This window comes from Vigna unguiculata, chromosome 8, assembly GCF_004118075.2.
Source record: "Vigna unguiculata cultivar IT97K-499-35 chromosome 8, ASM411807v1, whole genome shotgun sequence".
Taxonomy (NCBI): domain Eukaryota; kingdom Viridiplantae; phylum Streptophyta; class Magnoliopsida; order Fabales; family Fabaceae; genus Vigna; species Vigna unguiculata.
In genome coordinates, this window is record NC_040286.1 from 8,779,793 (window position 1) to 8,802,586 (window position 22,794).

The window sequence follows — 22,794 nt, forward strand, 5'->3', positions numbered from 1 at the left end:
TCTAAGAAAATATGCCATAAAGCCAAGATTTAACATTTCAAAATCCTGCATCATGTTGTCCCTAAACTTGTCATTACTCTTTGTACTATTGTCGGTGATCAGAATATCGTCCATAGAAAAAGAAATAACAAGAATTTCCATGCTATTGTGTTTAATGTAACACCCTTTATTTTATGTTAATTATATTTAACTTTCTCTTTTAAATATATAGTATGAAATAATTTTATGATTTCATAAGTAAATTAATACATTTATGGTTTTGGGTTGTCTTGGTAAATCTTTTATTCTTGCTTACTTAATGGTTGGATCAAGCTTAAATTTTAATAGAGTGTTCGTTATACGTATATCTTTATTTTGATTAGTTGGATTTTCAATTAAACTTATGAGGTAAGAGAAATATTTTACACAAGTTGAACTGGGGTCACTACTTTTAGAGTTTCTTTAGTAAGAATTTGATTCTAGTTTCATTCACCATTGGATTGAGCTCAAAATTTTACAAGGTGTTCTAGAGACATAGGGATTCATTTGGATCGTAGGGCTTTATAAATAGGAGTGTGTGGTTAGATATATGAATCTTATAGTTTGGAGTAAGAACAAGTCTTCTAGAACTTGGGACAAATACGGACTGCGATTTGTATTGGGGAACTCCACTTGGTGTTGTGGATTGTAGTCCGTAATAAGATCATCCCTACATGTGGACTATAGGTGGTGGCCTGTAGTCGAAGGGGTGAGTAGACACTCGTGGCAGCAAGTATCAACCAAAGTAATCATTAAAGGGTGTAGAATCAAGAGGCGTCCAAAGGAAGATGTAAATGCTTGGGGTCTGAGGATTGGGGTTATCAAAAGGGTTAGGGGTTCAAATTGTTATTGTATTGTATATTGTAATTAATGTATTTTATTTTGAGCTCACCCTATCTCTGTGTGTATGGCGATGATCATGTAACTTGTTACATGAGAGCATATGTTGTTGCAAGTGAGCACGTGGATACTTAGAGCCGGAGAGTGGCCAACATAGGGTATTTTTCATGGACTTATCTTTATAATTTTTGTAATAAGTGACTAGTTACTAGTCTTTTGAATTTTTGTAAACATTATATGGATTTATGGAGTTTTGGAATTTTGATGCTTATATTAAAGTAAAATTTTCCTCCATTTTTAGGAAAGTAATTTTTAATAAATGCGGTTTGATATTATTTTTATTTTATTTTAATTTTAAATAAGTAATATATGTCTAGGATGTTACAACATTTCCCACATATTCTTCACAAAATCCTACAAAATAGAGAAACAGATCTAAACTCTTGTGAGACAACTAAATTAGGAGGGGAATCCAACACCTTAATATATTCATTTCCATCTTAGAGTATAATTAGCATCACCAAGGTATGAGAGGTCTATCTTAAATCTCTAAGTCTTTATTTTAGCAAGTTTTCTTTAAGTATACAATTTGTTTTGTTGATTATTAAATTTTCAAACATTATATTGAAATTTTGAGTTGAAAAATGGATTTCCTGGTTATGAAAATCTAGGGTTAGGTTCAAGAATCATCTTATTTAAAGTTTTACACAAAAAGTTACAAATGAAACAAGTTTTCTATTTTACTTATAAGATATTATACAAAAATTATGTTTTAATTATGATTATTATTTTTGATTAATTTTGTTAAAGTTATCGTGAAAGAATGATTTATGGTTGGTTGTTGATTTTAAACTCTTTTTGTAATTTGGTTGTTTTTGGCTATTTTGAAAGTTATGAAAAATTAGAAACACAATCATTATACTATCATTTTTTTTTTTGTGAGTAAAAGTCTAAAAAATTGTATATAAGTATAATGTGAAAGGATGATTATAAATTAAAGTATATAAATAAAGAATAAAAAGGATTGTATGGATAGTATAGAGATACATTAGGTATAGAGTCCAGAGAAAGGTCACGTAGACATAGGAGAATGGAGGGTGGTGATATAGATACCCTGGATTGACATACACAATTAGTCGGGTATTCAAAAATCCACATGCCTTGCACTCTATTCTCGATTGTCCTTTTGACTATACTATTGAGACTAGGAAGGTAGTGTAGCGCACACATTGTATTGTGGGAGCGTACGACCTACTAACACTATCCATATTAGCGTAAGACCATTATGATTCAGAAAAGTCTAATGGCAATGTTTGATCCTAGAGTATACAAAGAAAGAATATAAGATGAATATACAAATGAGTTAAAACTCAAAATTATACGAATATGATTATTAAAATATTGGTAATGGTGATTTTGAAATCCTAGATTCAAAACATACATGAATGATTATCTTATTGATTAACTTGATTTTTATATTTTTGGCATGGTTAGTAATGTTTTCATGATATTATAAAGATTTAAACTTTTGTGAAATTATTCATTCAATTGCAAGTTTATTCAAATAACTATGTTTTGAAATGTTATGATGAAGTTTTAGAGTTAGGGGAAAAACTCACCCTTACTTTCTTTGTTTTTCAAAGGAAGAGAATGGAGACCTAACATGTAACAATGAGATTATCTAGCTTAATTTTTCATGTAATCCATATTTTGTTAAAACTACAAATGATATAGTGTAACTTGTTTGTGATGTATTTCAAATTAAGAATTATTTTTAGTTGATTGTAAAAGCATACACAAACTTCTATTACGTACACCGATATGTATATTAACATTTTATTTGCATTAATATCATGTATATTTAACAAATGATACATTTCAATGATGTATTTTTTTAGTCTGGTATTTGTTAAATGAATACAAATTAATTTCTTTTACACAAGTAAACAATACATTAGAAAAGTAAAGAACATCTAATAGCAATAGGTTTTAGTTGGGGTGTTACATTTAACATAAAGTGTGGATTCTGAAACATCCTAATTTTAGCAGCTTAAAAACTACTAAAATATGATTGTTTTACTATAGTAATCAAAATAGAAGATCCAATGTATAAAGTATACTAATACAGTCCTAGAACAGATAAGGCTATAAAAGTATAACATTTATACAAACCAACTAAAAACTAATTACAATTCTAAGCACAAACAACTCACTTACAACAGCTCCAACTAAAACCTTCTATCAACCTAAAAGATGGCTCCTCATCATCTAGAGGTGCCCCAACAACTGCACTCACATCCGCTCTCATTGAATAGGTTATCATCACAAAAGAAAGACAAACAACACAAGACAAGAAAAACAAAAGTAGGGTAAGCTAATGTAAACAACGAATATTCATATGAAAAATTAACTCAAATTACCAAAATAACACACATAGGCATACATATAAAAAGAGATACAGTTGACATTAAACTCAATTATCCATATACATGCAAGTGACATCGGATCTCTGGTGACTTGCACCTGTGTGTGGTTCCCAAACTTTGCAGAGTTTGGCCTTAACGGGTTATTACCCAACCACTCATAAGGTAAATCCCCTTCACGCCTAGGACTTGATCAAGTCCAATGATTAGGACCTCTTTCTACTCTTCACGACATAAATCATTCTACTTTATTTGAGCATTAATTATTATTAGAGCATCAAGATACCAACCAATACTAAGTTCTTATGTCATTGTATACACTAAAATACCACCATACAGAAATTCTCCTTAAAATTCCTTAAACATGATAACTTTGCATGCTCACACAACATTTCATAGCAATTATTATCTTATATACCCACAATAACATTTTTATCTCAATTCATAGCAATAAGGACTATAGAATCCAGTTCAAGTATACACAAAACATCCAAAGTAACCAAAACAACAAAAACACAAAAACAAAGCAATTGCCGCTATACATGAAATACATCCAAATGGTGAAAAACATTTATCTAACCACAAACTTCAAAACAAAGATCCCACCAATCAAAATGAAGATTCGCGTGTCTAGGATTAGCTGTCAAAATTTCAACTTAATCAGACAATTAACAAAGCAGAAATCTTTATTTTACCAATAAGACACAATGCTAAAAATTGTGTAGCGCTCAACACTAGAAAGTGGCGCCCAACGCTGATCGGCTCGTAAAAGCTAGTGCTCAGCGTTGCCATGGTGATGCTCTATATCAAATATCAACAATCTCAAATTAAGGTTTTTGAGCAATTTGGACTTGTTTCATTACTTTAATTGGTACTTTTACTCTAGACAATGGTCAAACAGAGTTTTAAATTATAGTAGGTAGCACCAATTAGATCCATAATCCAACAACTCCATCTTTCTCAAATACCCCCAATTCAAATAATGCAATCAAATCCCAATTCAGTCATTCACAATTCCAAGATATCACAATCATATACTTCCATAATTCCCCACAACATAACAATCAAATCATCAAACTCAGTTACATCACAATCATGCAAAAATATACTCATTCACTCTAAAAAAACTATTAGCTTCCCTTACCTGTTATCTTGCGTAGGCAGCTCTATAAACGACAAACGTCTCTAACTCCATAAGATGCTCTATCTATACATAAAAACATCACAAGAACGATCAAGACATATCGCTATGATAACTGATTAGCAAAGACTCATATTGATGATTAAAACGACGTATGCAAGTGAAAGATGGCTCACATGCGACAAAAAATAGAAATAGAACAAAAAGAGAGCGAAAACTCAACTTACATGAACGGAGAAACTGATCGGTCCAACTTGAAGAGCTCGCCGAGAGGATCAATCCTACGGTCTCGGTTCTTCAATCAGACGACTAGAGAGACAAAACTCCTAGAGAGAAGTCAAAGAACTCTAGAAAAGTGGTTTCTAGAGAGAAGGTGTGTTTTAAAATAATGAAACTCTTTTATAGCAATTCTATTTATGCCAAAACCTTTTAATATTAAAATAATCGAGTCTCACTATATTTAAACCACTATCACTTCTAAAATGCCATTTTCTAGGGTTTCACACCAAGGCTAAGCAAATAATAATCTAGTTGACTATACCAGGCTCTTAGGGCTTGTTTTAAGCCATAAAGAGCTTTTTGTAATTTATAAACTTTGTCTTCTTTACCTTTCACCACAAAACCTTCAAGTTGTTCAACATAAATTTCTTCTTCAAGTATCACATTAAGGAATGTTGATTTAACATCCATTTGATGAATTTTTCAACCAAGTTGAGCTATGTGATTGGTGCATCAATTATCAATTAGCCAGGATTCACTTGAGATATTGCTTGAAAACAAGTTGTAACAAAAAAATTGATCTTCCTCTTCTTCATTTGCAATTTTGGTATATTTTTCTTGATGTTGCATTTTGTTTATGCAAATCACAAATTCATGTCTAAGTTCGTTGCATTTATTACACTTAGCATTAGGCCTTCTCCACCACTTGAATGGAGGATGACCCATCTTGTTGAAGTGCTTATAAGGAGGAAATCTTCCCTTTGAACTTTTTGAAGGAACTTTTTGCATTTTCTTACTGCTTGTTCATGTTCTTTTTATATTTCCCACCATCTTTATGTTTGGTTGGTAATGCTTCCTCAACAAATATTTCTTCTCTTATAGCCCTTCATTGTTCTTGTGCTTGCAAAGAATTCAACAATTGTGCCAAGGTGATCTTGGACAAATCCTTGGTGTTTTCTAACGTGGTTATGGTTGCCTTAAATCTTTTAGGTATAATAACCAAAAATTTTCCAATAAAGCGAGACTCACTAAACGTAGTACCAAACAATCTTATTCTATTTGTGATGTTTAAAAGCCTTTCAGAGTATTCTTTAATGTTTTCTGATTCCTTCATCTTTTGCAATTCAAAATCTCCAATCAGATTTAGCACATGCAGGCCTTTACTTCTATCATCTCCATCGTACTCGTGGATGAATAACCATTTAGGGCGATGGAAGATGATGGTTTTAAGAACTTGTGTAGACAATTATAACCTATGTTTGTTGTCCATTAAGGTTGACAATAACTAGAGATTTTTTTCAACTGTATATGGATGAAAAATTTAGGTTAAATGCATTCTTTAAGTCAGATTTTGTTAAAGTAACACTCACTATCAATTGTGGAACATCAATTCATATCTTAAATTACCCAACACTCATTGCACATTTCATAAACAATGATTAAGGGTATAAAAAGGATAATCATTTTTTCAGCCATACCTAATCATAAAAGGAAAACAATAGGTCAAAAAGTTGAATAAATATTAAAGGAATGTGAACTTTGGAATGTGTTCCCACTCACAATTGATAATGTATCATCTAACAACATGGTTGTTACATGTTAAAAAAAAGAATGAAGAATATAAGTGGACTAGTAATGGATGAACAATTTTTCTATATGAGGTGTTGTACTCATATACTAAACTGAGTTGTGAGTGATGACTTAAAAGAGTTTATCAATTCAATAACGAGTGTTAGGAATGTTGTTAGATTTGTGCAGTTTTCACCATAAAGATTGACCAAGTTTAAAGAGTATATAGAGTTTTTAAAAATTGATTGAAAAAAAACTATTGGCCCTTGATGTTATCACAAGATGGAATTTCATATATGTATATATACATACATATATGTATGTATACATATATATATATATATATATATATATATATATATATATGTATGTATATACATACATATATGTATGTATATATACATATATACATATATATATATATATATATGGCTTAAATAGTCATTTGGTCCTAGTTTTGGTCGACTTTTTTTACTTTGGTCCTACTTTTGAAATTGTTTTCAATATATATATATATATATATATATATATATATATATATATTTATAAATATGTATATATAATTATATATATGCATATACATATACATGTATATACATGTATATATATGTATAGATGGAATTTCATATATGTATATATACATACATATATGTATGTATATATACATACATATATGTATGTATATATACATACATATATATATATATATATGTATATATACATACATATATATATATATGTATATATACATACATATATATATATATATGGCTTAAATAGTCATTTGGTCCTAGTTTTGGTCGACTTTTTTTACTTTGGTCCTACTTTTGAAATTGTTTTCAACACTAACACAAAAAATCGTTATAACGTCACCCCTATAACGTCTGCCCAAAAAAAGTCCAACGTTAAAAATGATCGGTGGCATTTTTGTAAATTATCAAACTTTTTTAACGTCTGTCTATTCCAGGTCAGACGTAATTTAACGTCTGTCCGTTCCATATTAGACGTAATTTAACGTCTGCCAAAAAAACCCCGACGTCATTTAAAAAAGGACGTCAGACTATTGTTCCCCCGACGTCACTTAACGTCGGACTCCTTCACCACCGACGTTAAGTTTTACTTATCTCTACGCGAAACACAGAAACCCTACGCTGTTTCCGCGAGCGTTTTCCACCGGCGACTCCCATTTCGACTTTATCTAGGTGAGTTTCGAACGTTTTTCACCACCAAACTTGTTGGGATTTGATTATGAATTGATTTTAGGCATTTTGAACCGAATATTTTGCGTTTTCATTCCCATTTGCAGCGTTTTGAGATTCGTCCCACTTGCTCTTCATCCCCATTTGGCTAACAGCATGCAGAGACCTTAAAGCCACCCTCTCCAAGTTCGTCTTTCATTTGCTAGAAAGGGTTAGTTTTCCATTTCTAAATTTAGGGTTATTACTAAATTGAGCGTTAATTGTGATTACAATGGCATGATGCATACTGTAGGTAATTCTTTTCATATGTGTATGATTATAAGAAGTGTACCAAACACTCTCATGTGGATTGCCTCCTTTTAGACTTTTAATTATGCATGCCGTTTGAAATTGAATTAATAACCCGTGTATCTAATTTGGAGGGTAAATGTGTGATGTGCTGATCAATGTTGTGAACTCCATATGAAAATGAGTCATAATGAATTTAGGGTGGAGTGAATAATGAAGGATGACTCATTCCATGAACTATAAAGTTTATGTTTTCATTACATGAGAGTTCTTAGTATTTTTCTTTTTTATGAATAATGTTGAAGTGTTTACATTTCTTTAAACTGACCTCTAAGTTGCCTTGGAGTAATATTTAGGTGGTCACTCCTTGATCTTTAATTCTCCATTAAGAGGGGTGAGTGAGTTTTGTTATGAGACATCTCTTGTAATCTGCTAGAGTTATTTTCTTCTCTCGACATAAGATTAAGGTGATGGCATGAGGATAACAAATACCTAACAGATTTATGTAGTATAAACTATAGCTATGCAATATTGTTGTTACTCATTTTTTTTAAACTACAAGACATTTGATTCAATGGCTTTTTCTAGTTATTGATTAACTAGTAGTTATGGAATATAGAAGTTAATACTCTTAAGAAAAGCGTTTAGAAACTATTATGGATTTTTTCTGATTTTCAGGTGTGAGAATGTTGTAAAAACAACAAAACTTAAAAAAAACAGCACTGTTTGATGTTTGGTAGAACCTTGACAGACGTTATTTGACGTCTGACTTTCCTGGACCCGACGTTAATTAACGTCTGACTCTCATGGCCCCGACTTTAATTAACGTCTGACTCTCCTGGCCCTGACGTTAATTAACGTCTGCTCTGCTTTCCGACGTCAATTTTGACGTCACCCAATACGACGTCGGTGTTTGGACAGACGTCAAAGACCGAAAATATCAGACGTTAAAAGCCTTTTTTGTATTAGTGCAATATATATATATATATATATATATATATATATATATATGTATATGTATATGCATATATATAATTATATATGCATATACATATACATATATATATATGTATATATATATATATATATATACATATATATGTATATGTATATGTGTATATGTATATGTGTATGTGTATATATATATGTGTATGTGTATATATATATATATATACATATATATATATATACACATACACATATACATATACACATATACATATACATATATATGTATATATATATATATATATATATATATATATATATATATATATATATATATATATACATACATATACACATACATACATATATATATATATATATATATACATATACACATATACATATACACATATACATATACATATACATATATATATATATATATATATATATATATATATATATATATATATTTTGAAAACAATTTCAAAAGTAGGACCAAAGTGAAAAAAGTCGATCAAAACTATGACCAAATGACTATTTAAGCCATATATATATATATATATATATATATATATATATATATATATATATATAACGTTTGCATTTAAAAAACTTAACAATGAATACTCTAGCTATATTGATCTTTTTTTGGTGATGAGGGTCTCAACTTCTAATTATTGGAAACATGTCCAAGCTTTTGTTAACTTTTAAGAAATTTCTATGAAGCCATTAGAGTGTTTTCTACATCATTTTGCACTTAACAAGACAACCATAAATTTGAACCACATATTAACCCCAAGTGGTTGTAACATGAGGATGAAACATCACAAGTATTGGGGTAATGTTAAAACATCAATCATTTGTGGTGTTTTGGTGTCATTTTTTATCTTCGTTACAAGTTTGAGTATGTGATTTGGAGTTTAAAGAAATATATAAACATGATTCAAAAAAAGTTGTATAATTAACTAATTATATCAAGACAATTTGAAAAAAAAAATGTATCATTGGTACAAATTAATTTATAATGAACATCAACATAGACATGAGCAGCCACACGTTGATCCAACTAAATTTTATTTCTCAATGTAATACATCAATCGTTGTTGAAATTCATAAATATTTGGCAAGGGTTGGTGTTTTTATGAAGCATTTGAGAGAAAAATACTCCATAGATAAAAAGAATGACTCTTCGTATATGTGTATTTTTGTGAAATTTGTATACAATGAGGACATTGTCCAAACTTTGAAAATATGGTAGTATCATAGTACCAATGATTGCTATTATGAATTTATATACATTAACTATCAAACCGAAATGTATATCATCTTTTTATAATAATCAATTTGCCTTATTCCCATCTTTCACCCTTTTTCATACAAAGTAATATTGTTATGTTATTATTATGTATAACTTGACTTGAACAACAAATGGATTGATAATCAAATTCAAATACATGTCATTCATTATATTTCTTCAAGATTACAACTTGAATGTTGAAGGAAAATATTTCAAAGAAACTAGTTAAACTTGTAAATTTTTAGTCTCTTGTTATAAATAAATTGTTGGGTATCAGAGTACTAGCACAAGTACTCACAACTAAAATAAAAGATGAAAATAAAGGAAAAAAAATAGATAATAGGCAATGAATATAATTTATTCAATGAAAGGAAAAATTACATACCATTCTCTCTAATCCCAAGGAGAAAACAATGACAACCCCTCTCCCCTCTCTTGAAAATAGGAAAAACTAATATAAGGAGAACCTTAAAGGAGAAACTAACATTCTCTTAGAGAAGGAGAAACTAATATTCTCTCTTAGAGAAGAAAAAAACTAATATTCTCTCTTAATTCTTCTCTCAAGCAAATAAAGCAAAAAGGAATAGAAAGGGAGAGACTTTGGGATGATTTTATAAGAAAACATTTATAACATTAAAAGTAAGCTCCAAAGTAAGTTCTCATCGATGTGAGACTTCTTTTCTCACATAAAATTATGATGGTTGATAACCTTATTTGAATTATTAAATTTTACAAATTCAAATATTAAAAATATTTAAATATTTAATTTTAATTTTAGTATGATAGTTTGTTTTTGAAACTTTTTATTAAATCACATTAAATTATTTTATTTGTTTAAAATAAAAATAAAAATATTATTTTTTTAAAAATAATTTTATAAAAATCAAATCCAAATAATCCATCCACATTTACCGAAATTATTCATATCCGTTAAATCTGACAAATTAAACTATCGGGGTGAGTGACTTCGCTATCCTACTAGTTGCATAAATGAAAATAATCAAAACTCAAAAAATATAGCGAGATAAGTAGCCAACTCAGCTCAAAAAGTGTCCACATAAATTTACACTTTCCCTTTAAAGAAAAAAATGTGGATGTGGTATGTGTTTGGTTCTGCCACGTGGACCACACAACTCGCAAAGTGTTTTTGTTCTCTTCTTCGCAACACCACATTCTCTTGCTACATGCGTATTTCAGAGCTCAATTTGGTTCTTCATTGACTCTGAAATCTCAACTCTCTGATCACTTGCAAATGCTCCAAATTTAAGGCTTTCAGATTCGATTTAGGGTTTCGGCTTCGGTTTCCCCATCCATGGATTCCATCTACGCGAGCTCCTCGTGCACGGTTCCCCACCTTCTCCGTCGCGACACTCTGCTCTTGCCGCCGCGAACCTCTAATTTGACTGCTCCATCTTCGCTTCAGCGGACGAAAAGGGCGCGGCGCGTGCGGATTTCGAGTTCCGCGGCGACGAACGGCGCCGTTTCGAGGGCGCTGCAGGGAGTGAGCAGCACTGCGCTGGAGCAGCTCGATATCGAGCGTGGCGTCTGCATCCCTTTCCGCAAGTACTCGCCCGAGATCGTACGTACGCATTAGCCTCTTTCTCTCTGCGTTTTTAGTGCCTCGTCGTCGTTGTAGTGTGTTTGGATATCAGTTAGGATGAACTAAACCCGTGCCCTCGCTGGAAAGTGTAGGTGCATGTTTGGATTAAAGTCGGGAGACTGCAATCGTATTTTATTTACTCTCAAATTAACAAATTTCTCCTTCATTTGGTGCATTTGGATTTGTAAAAGTATTTTCCAAATTTTAATCCAAACATAGCCTAAAACTTCCGTTTAACATGATCAAATTGGTCTCCAGACATGCCTTTAGTTTTGAAGCATCTGTATCACGCGTAGCTGATTCTGCCTTTTTTGTTTCATTTGCAACTTGAGTTGTATCTTGTCTATTCATTAAACTAGTCTTTTATAATTTGGGTTTGACCTGATTCAGCTTCAAAACCTAGTCCATGAGTTGAACTGGTTAATGTGGGATTCGCATGCTCGGTACCGGACATTTTGATCGTGAAGTTTGCAAGACTAGATATGTGCATGTGGTCCAATTATGAGTTAATAACGGTTGTTCTGATAGGCCTAACATTAACTACTTACTGACACTATCTTAACATTTTAATTTTAGTGTAACTCAATTCCAAAAGTTGCTCCCTATACATTATTTGCCTAACTGAGCAGATGTTAAAGTAATTTATTTTAAACTATACTGTATGGTGTATGATGTTAAACTTCAGATTGTCTACATGACAACTGACAAGTATGTTACGCATGCTACTATAAAATGGACATAATTTGTCATAAATGGGGTTCAGTATCCCGTTTTGTGAGGGATGGTAGGTTTTCGAAGCCAGAGAAAAAAAAGGCATATCAATATGCTGGATTGTTATTTCTAATTTGAAGTTACTTAAATTTGATGACATTTTCCTTGTGGTTATTAGGTGAGGAATAAAGTGTTAGAATCAAGAGGATCCATTTTGTCACTTATGTTGCGGGGAGTGGAGATAGTTTGGAATCTGGGCTTGTACTGGTCTAACTTGGTGTATGATTTCTTGGTTGGAAGGGATGAAGAGGTTGTTCCATATCGTGCTCGACAGCTTAGGAACCTCTTGTGTGATCTGGGGCCTTCCTTTATTAAAGCTGGTCAGGTGTGTTTTATAGTTTTGTTCTCGTGGCAGCAAGGTTTAGTTTAGGGAGTTGATATCGTTTGTTTGACAGGTCCTTGCAAACAGGCCAGATATTATTCGAGAAGATTATATGAATGAACTCTGCATCCTTCAAGATGATGTTCCTTCATTTCCAAATCAAGTAAAAGTTACCACTTTGCATCAACTGTATATTTTAATTTTATTTATGCTAAGCATTTAGCACACTATAGTCACTTGGACATTATAATTCTGATGAATGACCTAAAAATGTCCTAGATTGCCTTCAGAATCATAGAGGAGGATCTGGGTCAACCCCTTGAAGCTGTTTTCAGCAAAATCTCATCAGAGACAATAGCAGCTGCAAGTTTAGGTCAAGTTTACCGGGCAACATTGCGTGCCACCGGCGAGGATGTTGCTATCAAGGTTTGTTTTTCTCATCTTGCATTATAGCTCAGTTTTAATTAAAATTGTTTGATCAGCTAATAGTTTTCAAATTATCCGCTAAATTATTTTGCTTAATCTTCTTTTTGCTGCATCTAAGCGATTGCCTTTACGTTATAACACTTTAATATCCTGCTGTGACCTGAATTCCGTGCTAAAAACATTGTGTTTACAACAGTTTTACATGTTTATTTTATTGGGTTGATTCATTGTTATTGTCCATACTTTTCCAAACCTGTAGACTTTATTTCTTTCTTTTTCATTTTCAATTGTATTTGACTCTTTGTCCATATTTAGCGATTAGTGATATATGATTTATGACTTTTTCCTTCTTTCAAGTTTCTGCATGTTTTCGCGTTTTACTTAATTTCTGTTGTCAAATTTGGCTTTAACTGAAATATTTATATGGTTTTATAATTAAAGTGCTGAAATGTATTGCTAAAATATAAACGAAGGGGAAAACATGAAGTTTTAGATATTAAATCAACTTCTGAAGACATTTGTGTTCTTGCAGGTTCAGAGGCCGGGGATAGAGCCTATTATATATCGGGATCTTTTCCTATTCCGCACTCTGGCTTCATTCTTAAATGGCATCAGTATGCAGAAGCTGGGATGTAATGCTGAGCTGATTGTTGATGAATTTGGTGAAAAGCTTTTGGAAGAGCTTGATTATACCCTGGTAACTTTAAGTACTGCCTTGAGTTTGTCATGGTAGTTTAATGGGGTGCTTTGAACTAATTAATGCACCCAATTGTGCTTATTGGCATTTTTAGTGTCTTTCACTTTATATTTGTTGTAAACAAATTTACGGATTTCCCTATCTATCTCAGGAAGCCCGAAATCTTGAAGATTTCCTTGAGAATTTTAAAAATGACCCTACAGTCAAAATTCCCAGGGTTTACAAACAATTTTCTGGTCCTCGTGTGCTGGTAATGGAATGGATTGATGGTATCAGGTGCACCAATCCACAGGTTTGTTTATTTGGATTAGGGATGATAGTACTATATGTTGTATCTTTTTGAAGCATCTTCGTTTGTTGTCTCGTGGATAATAATCCTCTCATGAATCAGGCTATCAAAGAAGCTGGTCTTGATGTAGATGGATTTTTAACAATTGGGGTGAGTGCTGCCCTACGACAATTGTTGGAATTTGGATTATTTCATGGAGACCCTCACCCTGGAAATATTTTTGCCATGCGTGATGGGCGAATTGCATATGTGGACTTTGGCAATGTTGCTGTTCTCAGTCAGGTAATTCTTCATATGGCAAGCATGTGGGGCAATGACCATTACTTTTTCACTCTCTGACCAATCAATTATTGTTTTGGTGTGCTACAAAATAATGGCATATAATGAAATGTTTAGTTGCAACTTGAATTCATTCATAAGTCGAATGTGGATTTAGGTCACACAAGTAGGTGGAGTAATAAACCATGCCGTTGTTTATTGTTCATCTCTGATAATATTTGCCATTGCATTATATGCCTAAATCTGTCATACATGTTAGTTTAAACCCACATGTTTCCGGTACATGTTATTTTTTGTAATGCATATGATCTCCCTTACCTTTCTTTGATGTGAGAGAAGAATATCATTTGTCTTGATGCAAAACTGCTATGAAATCGTGTTAATATTTTCTTTTCTCTATACTTCACCCATTCCCCCACAGTGACCCCCAAACATTCCTTTTTGAATATTTTTTTTCTTGTCTTTGAATATTGAGTTAAAAATACTAATTTAGCATCATGTGCTATATTTTCTGATTTTGGAGCAGAGTAAAAGACCTTTAAGGTGAAGTATAATGGTATAATTGCCAAATGTTTTAAAAGATTTTCATACTGCCATTGCCTTTTCGTTTGATTTTATTCCATTATATTTTGGAGGATTAGGGGGTTTTATGCTGCATTGTTTAAAGGTCTAACTTGACTCGGTACCAATAATGGATTTATTATCTTTGAAAGAAACTAATATTTCTCAAATTTATCCTGATTTAACTTTCTTCAAGTAGAACAGATTTTATTGCAGATTTCTTTTTTTTTAATAAATGTAAAATGTATATTAGAGAGAGAAAGATGTCAAGGGATTATATATTATTCTATTAAGTCAGAAGAAAATACAAAGAATGCTCTACCAATGAAATACATCATTATATTTAATAATTCCTGTTGAATGTACGACAGGGGTACTTCTTTGAAATGATCATAGGTCAAAGTATCACGCAGAACAGGAAAAGTAAAATAGGCAATTTTATTTCATAAAAGAAAAATATGCAATAATTTCGGCTCTAATATCTGCTGTTGCATTATGTAAGAACAGGACTAATTGATTGGTTTCTGTCTTGTGAGTGCTTCAAAATCAAATGAATTAACCCCTGAAGCATAAGTTGCAATCAATTGAAGATCCTTGCCTAGCAAGACCCTAGACCTTAACCAAGTACAAATACAAGTATAAACTACGTGCATTTACCCTGTGGTCTTTGACATGTGTAGTTCATATATTTTTGACAAGTTTCAATGCTTCTGTTATTGGTTACATGAGAAGGGTTTGTGTGGATATGTTTATGGGACCCAACTGAAATGTCGCACATACCCCCAGTGGATACACATTTTACCTTATGTTTTGCTTCGGTTGATTTTCTGTTCACTAAGATGTATTTAAAGGGAAAGTGCAAACAAAACACAAAAACCGAAAAGAATATTAAACATTAAACTTTCTGCGCTGTATTTTTTTTATTATATTATTGTTATATTTTTATATTATAATAAAATAAAATAAAATAATTTAATATTTTATTAACAAACACATATATATTTATATTACAGTAAAATAAATAATTAAAATAAAAATAATAAAATTATAAATAAAACTAATTAATTTAAATTTTGATATTTTCTGAAATAATTTCTTTTAATATATGTTTGTTTTGAAATATAACTTTTGATTTGATAATGATTTTTTATTTATTTTAATTTAAAATTTATTTTATGTCTAATTGATATTTTTTTAAAATTATCTTACAAATTATTATTTTAAATATATACCAAAAATTTATTTTATTACATTAATCGTGTCACGTCTACAACCATTTCACTCAATTTAAATAACCTCACTTCCTACTTCTTTCATTTTCTTTTCCACTTCCCCTTTAAGGATCTATTGTGCGGGAAAATATTTTTCTTTTAGGATGGCTTCCATTATAGTCTTGAGCATGGAATTTCCTTTGATTCGTTCTTCATGCTTGTTTTTTTGGCTGACATGTTGATCTGCTTCCATTTCTTCAGCAAAATAAACAGATCTTAATTGATGCTGTTGTCCACGCTGTGAATGAGGACTATGCTGAAATGGCTAATGATTTCACCAGATTAGGCTTCCTGTCACCAGGGACTGATGTCACTCCCATAATTCCTGCTTTGGAAGCAATTTGGCAGAACTCAGCCGGAAAAGGACTGTCAGATTTTAATTTTCGTAGTGTCACTGGTAGGCATTTTCCTTTATTATTTAATATAAATAGCCATTACTATAATGTGACCATTCAACCTAACTTCCAATGCTTAATGGAATAAATTTTCTAATTTGATATTGAATTGTCTTCTGTTGTTAAATGGGGTAGTTAAAGTAAAAAGCCACAATGAATACTTTCGGAACATGACGTATGGACTCGTAGTTACAAGTTGTTTGGCTATGCCGTTCCATCTTATTCTTATCATTTTCCCTCTGTGGAATTGATGGAGGTTGTCAACATATTTGTGGAGGACTAAATCTGTTTCTTATACAGGAATGACAAACTAATTACTTTTTATTTATTCTGAAGTACATGTTTGGTTTGGCAATTTAGCTTCGTATCGATTTTGGATGTAGAAAAAGGAAGTTCCTCAAAGTGGTTTTAATTCACACACACGCGCACACACACACATATCATGGATCCACATTTAGTTTGTTTCAACGTTAAACCAAACATGAACTCAAAAACACTTGTATCTCTATTGTGATTTAGTTTGGTGTTTCGAATTTCTTGTAATCTAGGAACACGTTATTTGCATTTAGACTTCAATTTTTTTCACGCCCTGATCAAATTTTAATGAAATATACTGCAGGAAAGTTTAACCAGTTGGTTTACAATTATCCCATTCGAATTCCAGAAAGGTTTTCACTTGTAATTCGATCCTTATTGACCCAAGAAGGCATCTGTTTTACGCTGAAACCTGACTTCAAATTTCTTGAGGTAAAGACTCCATTTTTCTGACTTGTCCAGATTTGAAGTTCATTTGATAACTGCATGCTATTTATTTTTAGAAGGCAACTTTTTTTTAAGTTGCATTAGAAGAAAGAAAACTGTATTATATGGTATCAAAAGTAATAAAGTTCTAAATACTTTTGTAGTTCATTATTGTAAATGAATCAGTTTGAGAAACTGTCAAAACTGTCGTCCTTTATCATTCCTTATTTTCCAGTCTAATATGATCACCAGTATTTTAAATAGGTTGCGTATCCTTATGTGGCTAAGCGACTATTGACAGACCCAAATCCAGCTCTGCGTGAACGCCTCATACAGGTTAGTAATTATGTTCAAAATTATGCACATAAATTTTATTCTGAATAATTTACAATCCTCAAATTAAAAGAGACTTATTTGTGCCAATTTATATTTAAAATTTTGAAACAATTTCAAGTATCATGAGGTAAGAAGGTTGGAGATGAAAGATGAAAAAGGGGTCCCATAGTGACATACTTCCATGAAGTAAAACCATTTTAATTTCTATATTTGAATTCATAAGCTAACGATATTGCCTTATAACGGCCATTGGAGAAAAGGGTAGTAGACACGACGAATTCAATTTTGAAGCAGATAGCTAGATTTGTACACTGTAGCATAATGTCTTTTGGTGTCTTTAGTCTGTTATCTTACATCATCTGTGTTATAGTGGTGAAAGGTGACTTTGTTATATTGGCTTATGGAATAGTGAGTCTTTTGGTATTGTATTCTCTGTTACACATACTTTATCTGTGGGCTAGGGCCCAATCTCTAGCTGCTATGATGAACTACCTAGATGAATGGAATGAAATAGGTTAGCTAGCCACGTATGATGCCCGCTGATCTACTGGAAGATATTTTACCTTGATCACTAGTCAAATTAAAGGGAGGTATAAGAGTCTTGATTTGAAGTAATAGCCTTATCGTGAGTATCTAGACTCTGTGGTATCCCGATTCAAAGACGTTGAGTTCCACTACACTACCTATAAAAAACTGTTTTTAAGTCGCTTTAGCTACTCTAGCCTCTATTGTGGATATGCTTCTGGGCACTGATTTGCAATCCTTTCCTTGATAGTGCAGAAAAGAGAAATACCAACTTTATCATTTTTATGGATCTATTGGCATAATTTATTGGAACAGAATCAATAAATCTTTCTTTCTTTCACCCTTCTCATTAAATTTTAATACAATTGAGTCAACTATTCTAGAAGCTTGATTTGCTGTAAAGTTCTGTCCATTTTCTCTCTTCTCTTTGCTACCTGGGTCAAAGCACAGTAGACCCCTATGTGAAATTTTCAGTCAGTATATGAGAGATAGAAAAATACCAACTGTATCCCTTTTATGAATTTTACCGCATAATATATTTGAACAGAATAAAAAAATCTTTCTTTTTCCACCTTTTTCTTTAAATGTCAATACAATTCAGTAAGCTATGCTAGAAGCATGTTTTGCGGCAAAGTTTTGTCCATCTTCTTTCTTCCCTTTCTCTGCTACCTGGGTCAAAGCACATAGGACCTCCATGTAAAATTTTCAGTACACTATCTAAGAGATATCTTTAGCAAGTATTAAGTAGCAACCAATAATTAATCCAAATTTCAATCGAAGTATTTTTGTGATTCTGTCTTGTTCTAAGACTGAATACTAAATCATACCTGCTATGCAATTGTAAACTTATGTTGCTCCTCATTTGATATACTTTGTTGTTTCAGGTTCTATTCAAAGATGGTCTTTTCCAGTGGAAACGGCTTGAAAACCTTATTGTTCTTGCAAAGGAAAATGTGGCGAAAATGAGTAACAATCCAGCATTGAAAGTGAAAGACACGTTCGTATTTCTTAAAACATTATCATTGACAAAAGAACACCCGCATGTTTGTTTTACTTTTAAGTCATTCAGTAATACTCATTAGAGGCACATCCATGCAGGCAAATCCAGAGAAACTGGAAAGTTGAAAGAAAATTGGACCTCACTGACACAATCAAAGATGGGGCTCGCCTCTTCTTTGTTGATGAAGGAATACGTAGACAGCTTCTTCTTGCTTTGACTGAGGATTCAAAGCTTCATATTGAAGAGGTTTGTGTTAATAGTATGACCCTTTCCACTTCCTTAAAGGTCCTTAATTTTGTTCTGGACATTTCTGACTCGTATTCTATACAGCTCGTCGATGTGTATAGGTTGGTTGAAGATCAGATAGACATCCCATCTGTGGCCGTAGAAGTAGCTAGAGGTAAAGATCTAGTGAAACTTGAAATTGACTTAATTCAACTACACTTAATTATGCCTCAAAATATAACGATTTTATCATTTGCTCCCTCATTGATCTTGTAGCTTTTGTCGTGATATTTAAAGTGACTTGAGAGAATAAATTTAATTTCTTTTCACCATTGTTAAGATTTCACTCTCACTCAACCTATCAGAAATTAGGGTAAAAACTTTTTGAGATGGTCATTTTAAAGGTCATGACAATATGTGATTAAAGATTTACATTGTAAATATATAAAAAGTCATGATAGATATAACGTTTAAGATAACTATTTTAAAATCTGACAAATTTAAACGTGATAATTTGTGACCAAATGACATTGTAAAAACTCTTGTGCTTTACTTTTTTCTCCAGACAAAAGAATTTTAATATTCAATGTATGGACAAACTGACAAAAGCCTAATAAAAAGTTGTATGAAAAAAATTCTTCGAAGACTGGATTATACTTTTAACACAATTAATCCACCAATACTGTATGAGTGCAAGATGCATGCTTAATGTGATATCTTTTTGGTGCAGACTTACCAACAGTTGTGAGGGATCTCCTACTTTCATGGAGTGAGTCAGTCTTGTCTGATAGATAGCTTAATCTCTGAGCTGCCTGCACATAGCTAATACAATACTACTGTTTTAGTCAGATGAGTATACTTTACACATCTTCTATATTTTCTTTCAATTCTTTCTTATATATAGGTCCCAAGGTTTACTATATATAAAATTTTGAATGAATGTGTAGAAAATCAGTACTACATTTGTCTAGGGAACAATATTTTGTTCAGTAAATATTAAGTTGTAATTTCACTGAGAAAAGTCCAACAAATTGATACAATCGTTTAGCCTCCTTCAGCGTTATTTATTGTATAAATCTAGCTTCTGTTTGATTTTAATACTATTGGTGAAAGAAATGTAACATCAGTGAATAAAAATCATTATAATTATGAATATGATTTTAATGTTCATCCACTGCTAAAACAATTTTATATGGCGTGACAGTCAAGTAACAGTGTTCACATGTATACCCATGAACCTAAATTGACCAACTCAAATGCTTTCCTTAAATATTTTAAGTGACCAGTTCAAATCAAACTTAACTTAATCAATTTTATTATCTATTTGAGTTAGGAATTCTAACCTAATTAAACTCATTATCGATTGAGTTGGCACTGAATCAGCATGAAACCCTGCCTTTCACCATACCGGTGAGTTTTGTAACAGTTGGATGTTTTTAATTTTATTCTTTGCTTTTTAAAATTGATTGAGTCACCATAGGAGTATTTAATTATTTACCTTTATTACTAGTATTTTGTCATGTATGATGCAAATGATAGATATTAGTTTTTATATAATTAAATTCTATACAGTAAATATTTCATATAAAATGATACTATAATTAAAATTGTACGAAATAAACACTTTTAACATGTAAATTATATTTTTAATTAATGGTAAAAAATTTAAATTGAAATACTATTTTTTAAAAATTTATCATTAAAATTTAATTTAGTAATAAAAACGAAAATGTTAAATTGAATTTGAAATAGATAAATGGAGAGGAAAATCAAGTATGTAAATAGGTAAAAGGAGAGCTATTTCAAATAATTGAGAAACAAAATTTGGACTCGTCCAATTAAATTTAAAATTTATATTACAAGTATATTTGAAAAGTATTAAAAATTAAAATTGATCGTCCAAAATATATGATTAGGATAAGATGCACGGTTCAGTGAGAGATAAATATCTTAAAATTGTTATTATTTAAGAATAATTTTAATTTTCTTTTAAAATAACTCCCTGAATTGTTATTTGGAACTGCTAATTAAGGTTTATTCTAGTCTCAGTAGTATTTTAGGTCCTTATATTTTTAATAAGGATTTAATATTTTTTCTTTATTTATTTTTTATTCAATGTGTTTTTTATGTTTTTTTAAAAAGATTCAACATAGTTCATTCTTTATGTTATATCAGTATTAACCACACATATATCTATTAATATATCTACTATTTTTACGTGGTTATTGTCTAATGCAGAGACAAAATGAAAAAAAAAATGACGTGATATAAAAAAAGTCACATTAAACTTTAAAAAATATAAAAATCGCATTAAATTAAAAATAAATAAATGAATATTAAATTATTGCTATAAATTTAAAAAAAAAATTGCCAAACCTTTATTCTATATAAGAATATAGAATTCAGTGCAGCCTCACTTTCTATTAGACTTTTTTTTCGGGTTAAATATGTTTTTAGTCAGTGAATTTTAGATTTAGTCATTTTTGAAATTTTAGATTAATTTAGTCCTTCATTTCTCAAAATACGTGGATCTAATCTTTTTAATCAAATATTGTTAAGTTTATTTGATATTTTAAGTGTGTTTCATAATAATATTTGACTTAAAATTAAAACAAAAATGTGTCAAACAATATAAACAACTCAAATACAATTGTGAAATGCGTACGAAACATCAAATAAACCTAACAAAATTTGATTAACAGGATTAAATCCACGTATTTCAAAAGATGAATGACTAAATTAATCCGAAGTTTCGAGATAAACTAATTTTAAAATTTACTGAAAGTTAACGGACTAAAAATATATTTAACTTCTTTTTTCTTCTTTGTTTTAAAATGCTAACAAGTTAAAACTGAGACAAACACTTCGTTACAGGAATTTGTTCCTGTATCCTGTGCCTTCTTCATACATCAATGAACATGTTGGAAAAGTTTTGGTTTTTATGGTGTATGATTTATGATTTAAGGTTTAAATTTTTACATTACAGAATTTGAATTCTTTTTTATTGTACAATGCAAAATGTATTTAAAATTTAAAATTTGAATATAATTTTGAATTTAGAAGTACATTTTAGATTTGTAATTCAAAAATGTATTTTGGATTTTTGAATTTCACAGTCTGGAAATGTATTTTTTTTTCAGATTACAAAATGTTAATGTATTTATAAAATGCGTAGTTGGGAAATACATTTTGAATTTTACAGTTCTTAATACATTTAAAAATTATATAAATATATTTATAAATTACACAATCCAAAATAAATTTCTAAATTACATAATTTAAATATATATTGGAAATTAAACAATTTGAAAATATATTTTGAATTATACAATTCGAATACATCTTTAAATTATGTAATCCGGTATATATTTATGAATTTTCGGATTGCACAAGGAATGAATTTTCGTGTTA

At 30.9% G+C, this 22,794-nt stretch overlaps 1 protein-coding gene across 1 annotated transcript; it reads left to right on the plus strand.

Annotated features, from left to right (window-relative positions):
* Window positions 1-11,064: 11,064 nt before the first annotated feature.
* LOC114193205 (protein ACTIVITY OF BC1 COMPLEX KINASE 1, chloroplastic) lies at window positions 11,065-20,446 on the plus strand. Its single transcript, XM_028082923.1, has 14 exons — window positions 11,065-11,524; window positions 12,435-12,641; window positions 12,712-12,801; window positions 12,918-13,064; window positions 13,597-13,761; window positions 13,913-14,053; window positions 14,153-14,332; window positions 16,363-16,558; window positions 17,176-17,303; window positions 17,562-17,633; window positions 19,043-19,155; window positions 19,257-19,404; window positions 19,489-19,558; window positions 20,114-20,446. Exons 1-14 carry the CDS (start codon window positions 11,258-11,260, stop codon window positions 20,176-20,178), a joined length of 1,989 nt encoding a protein of 662 aa, XP_027938724.1. The 5' UTR covers window positions 11,065-11,257; the 3' UTR covers window positions 20,179-20,446.
* Window positions 20,447-22,794: the final 2,348 nt, after the last annotated feature.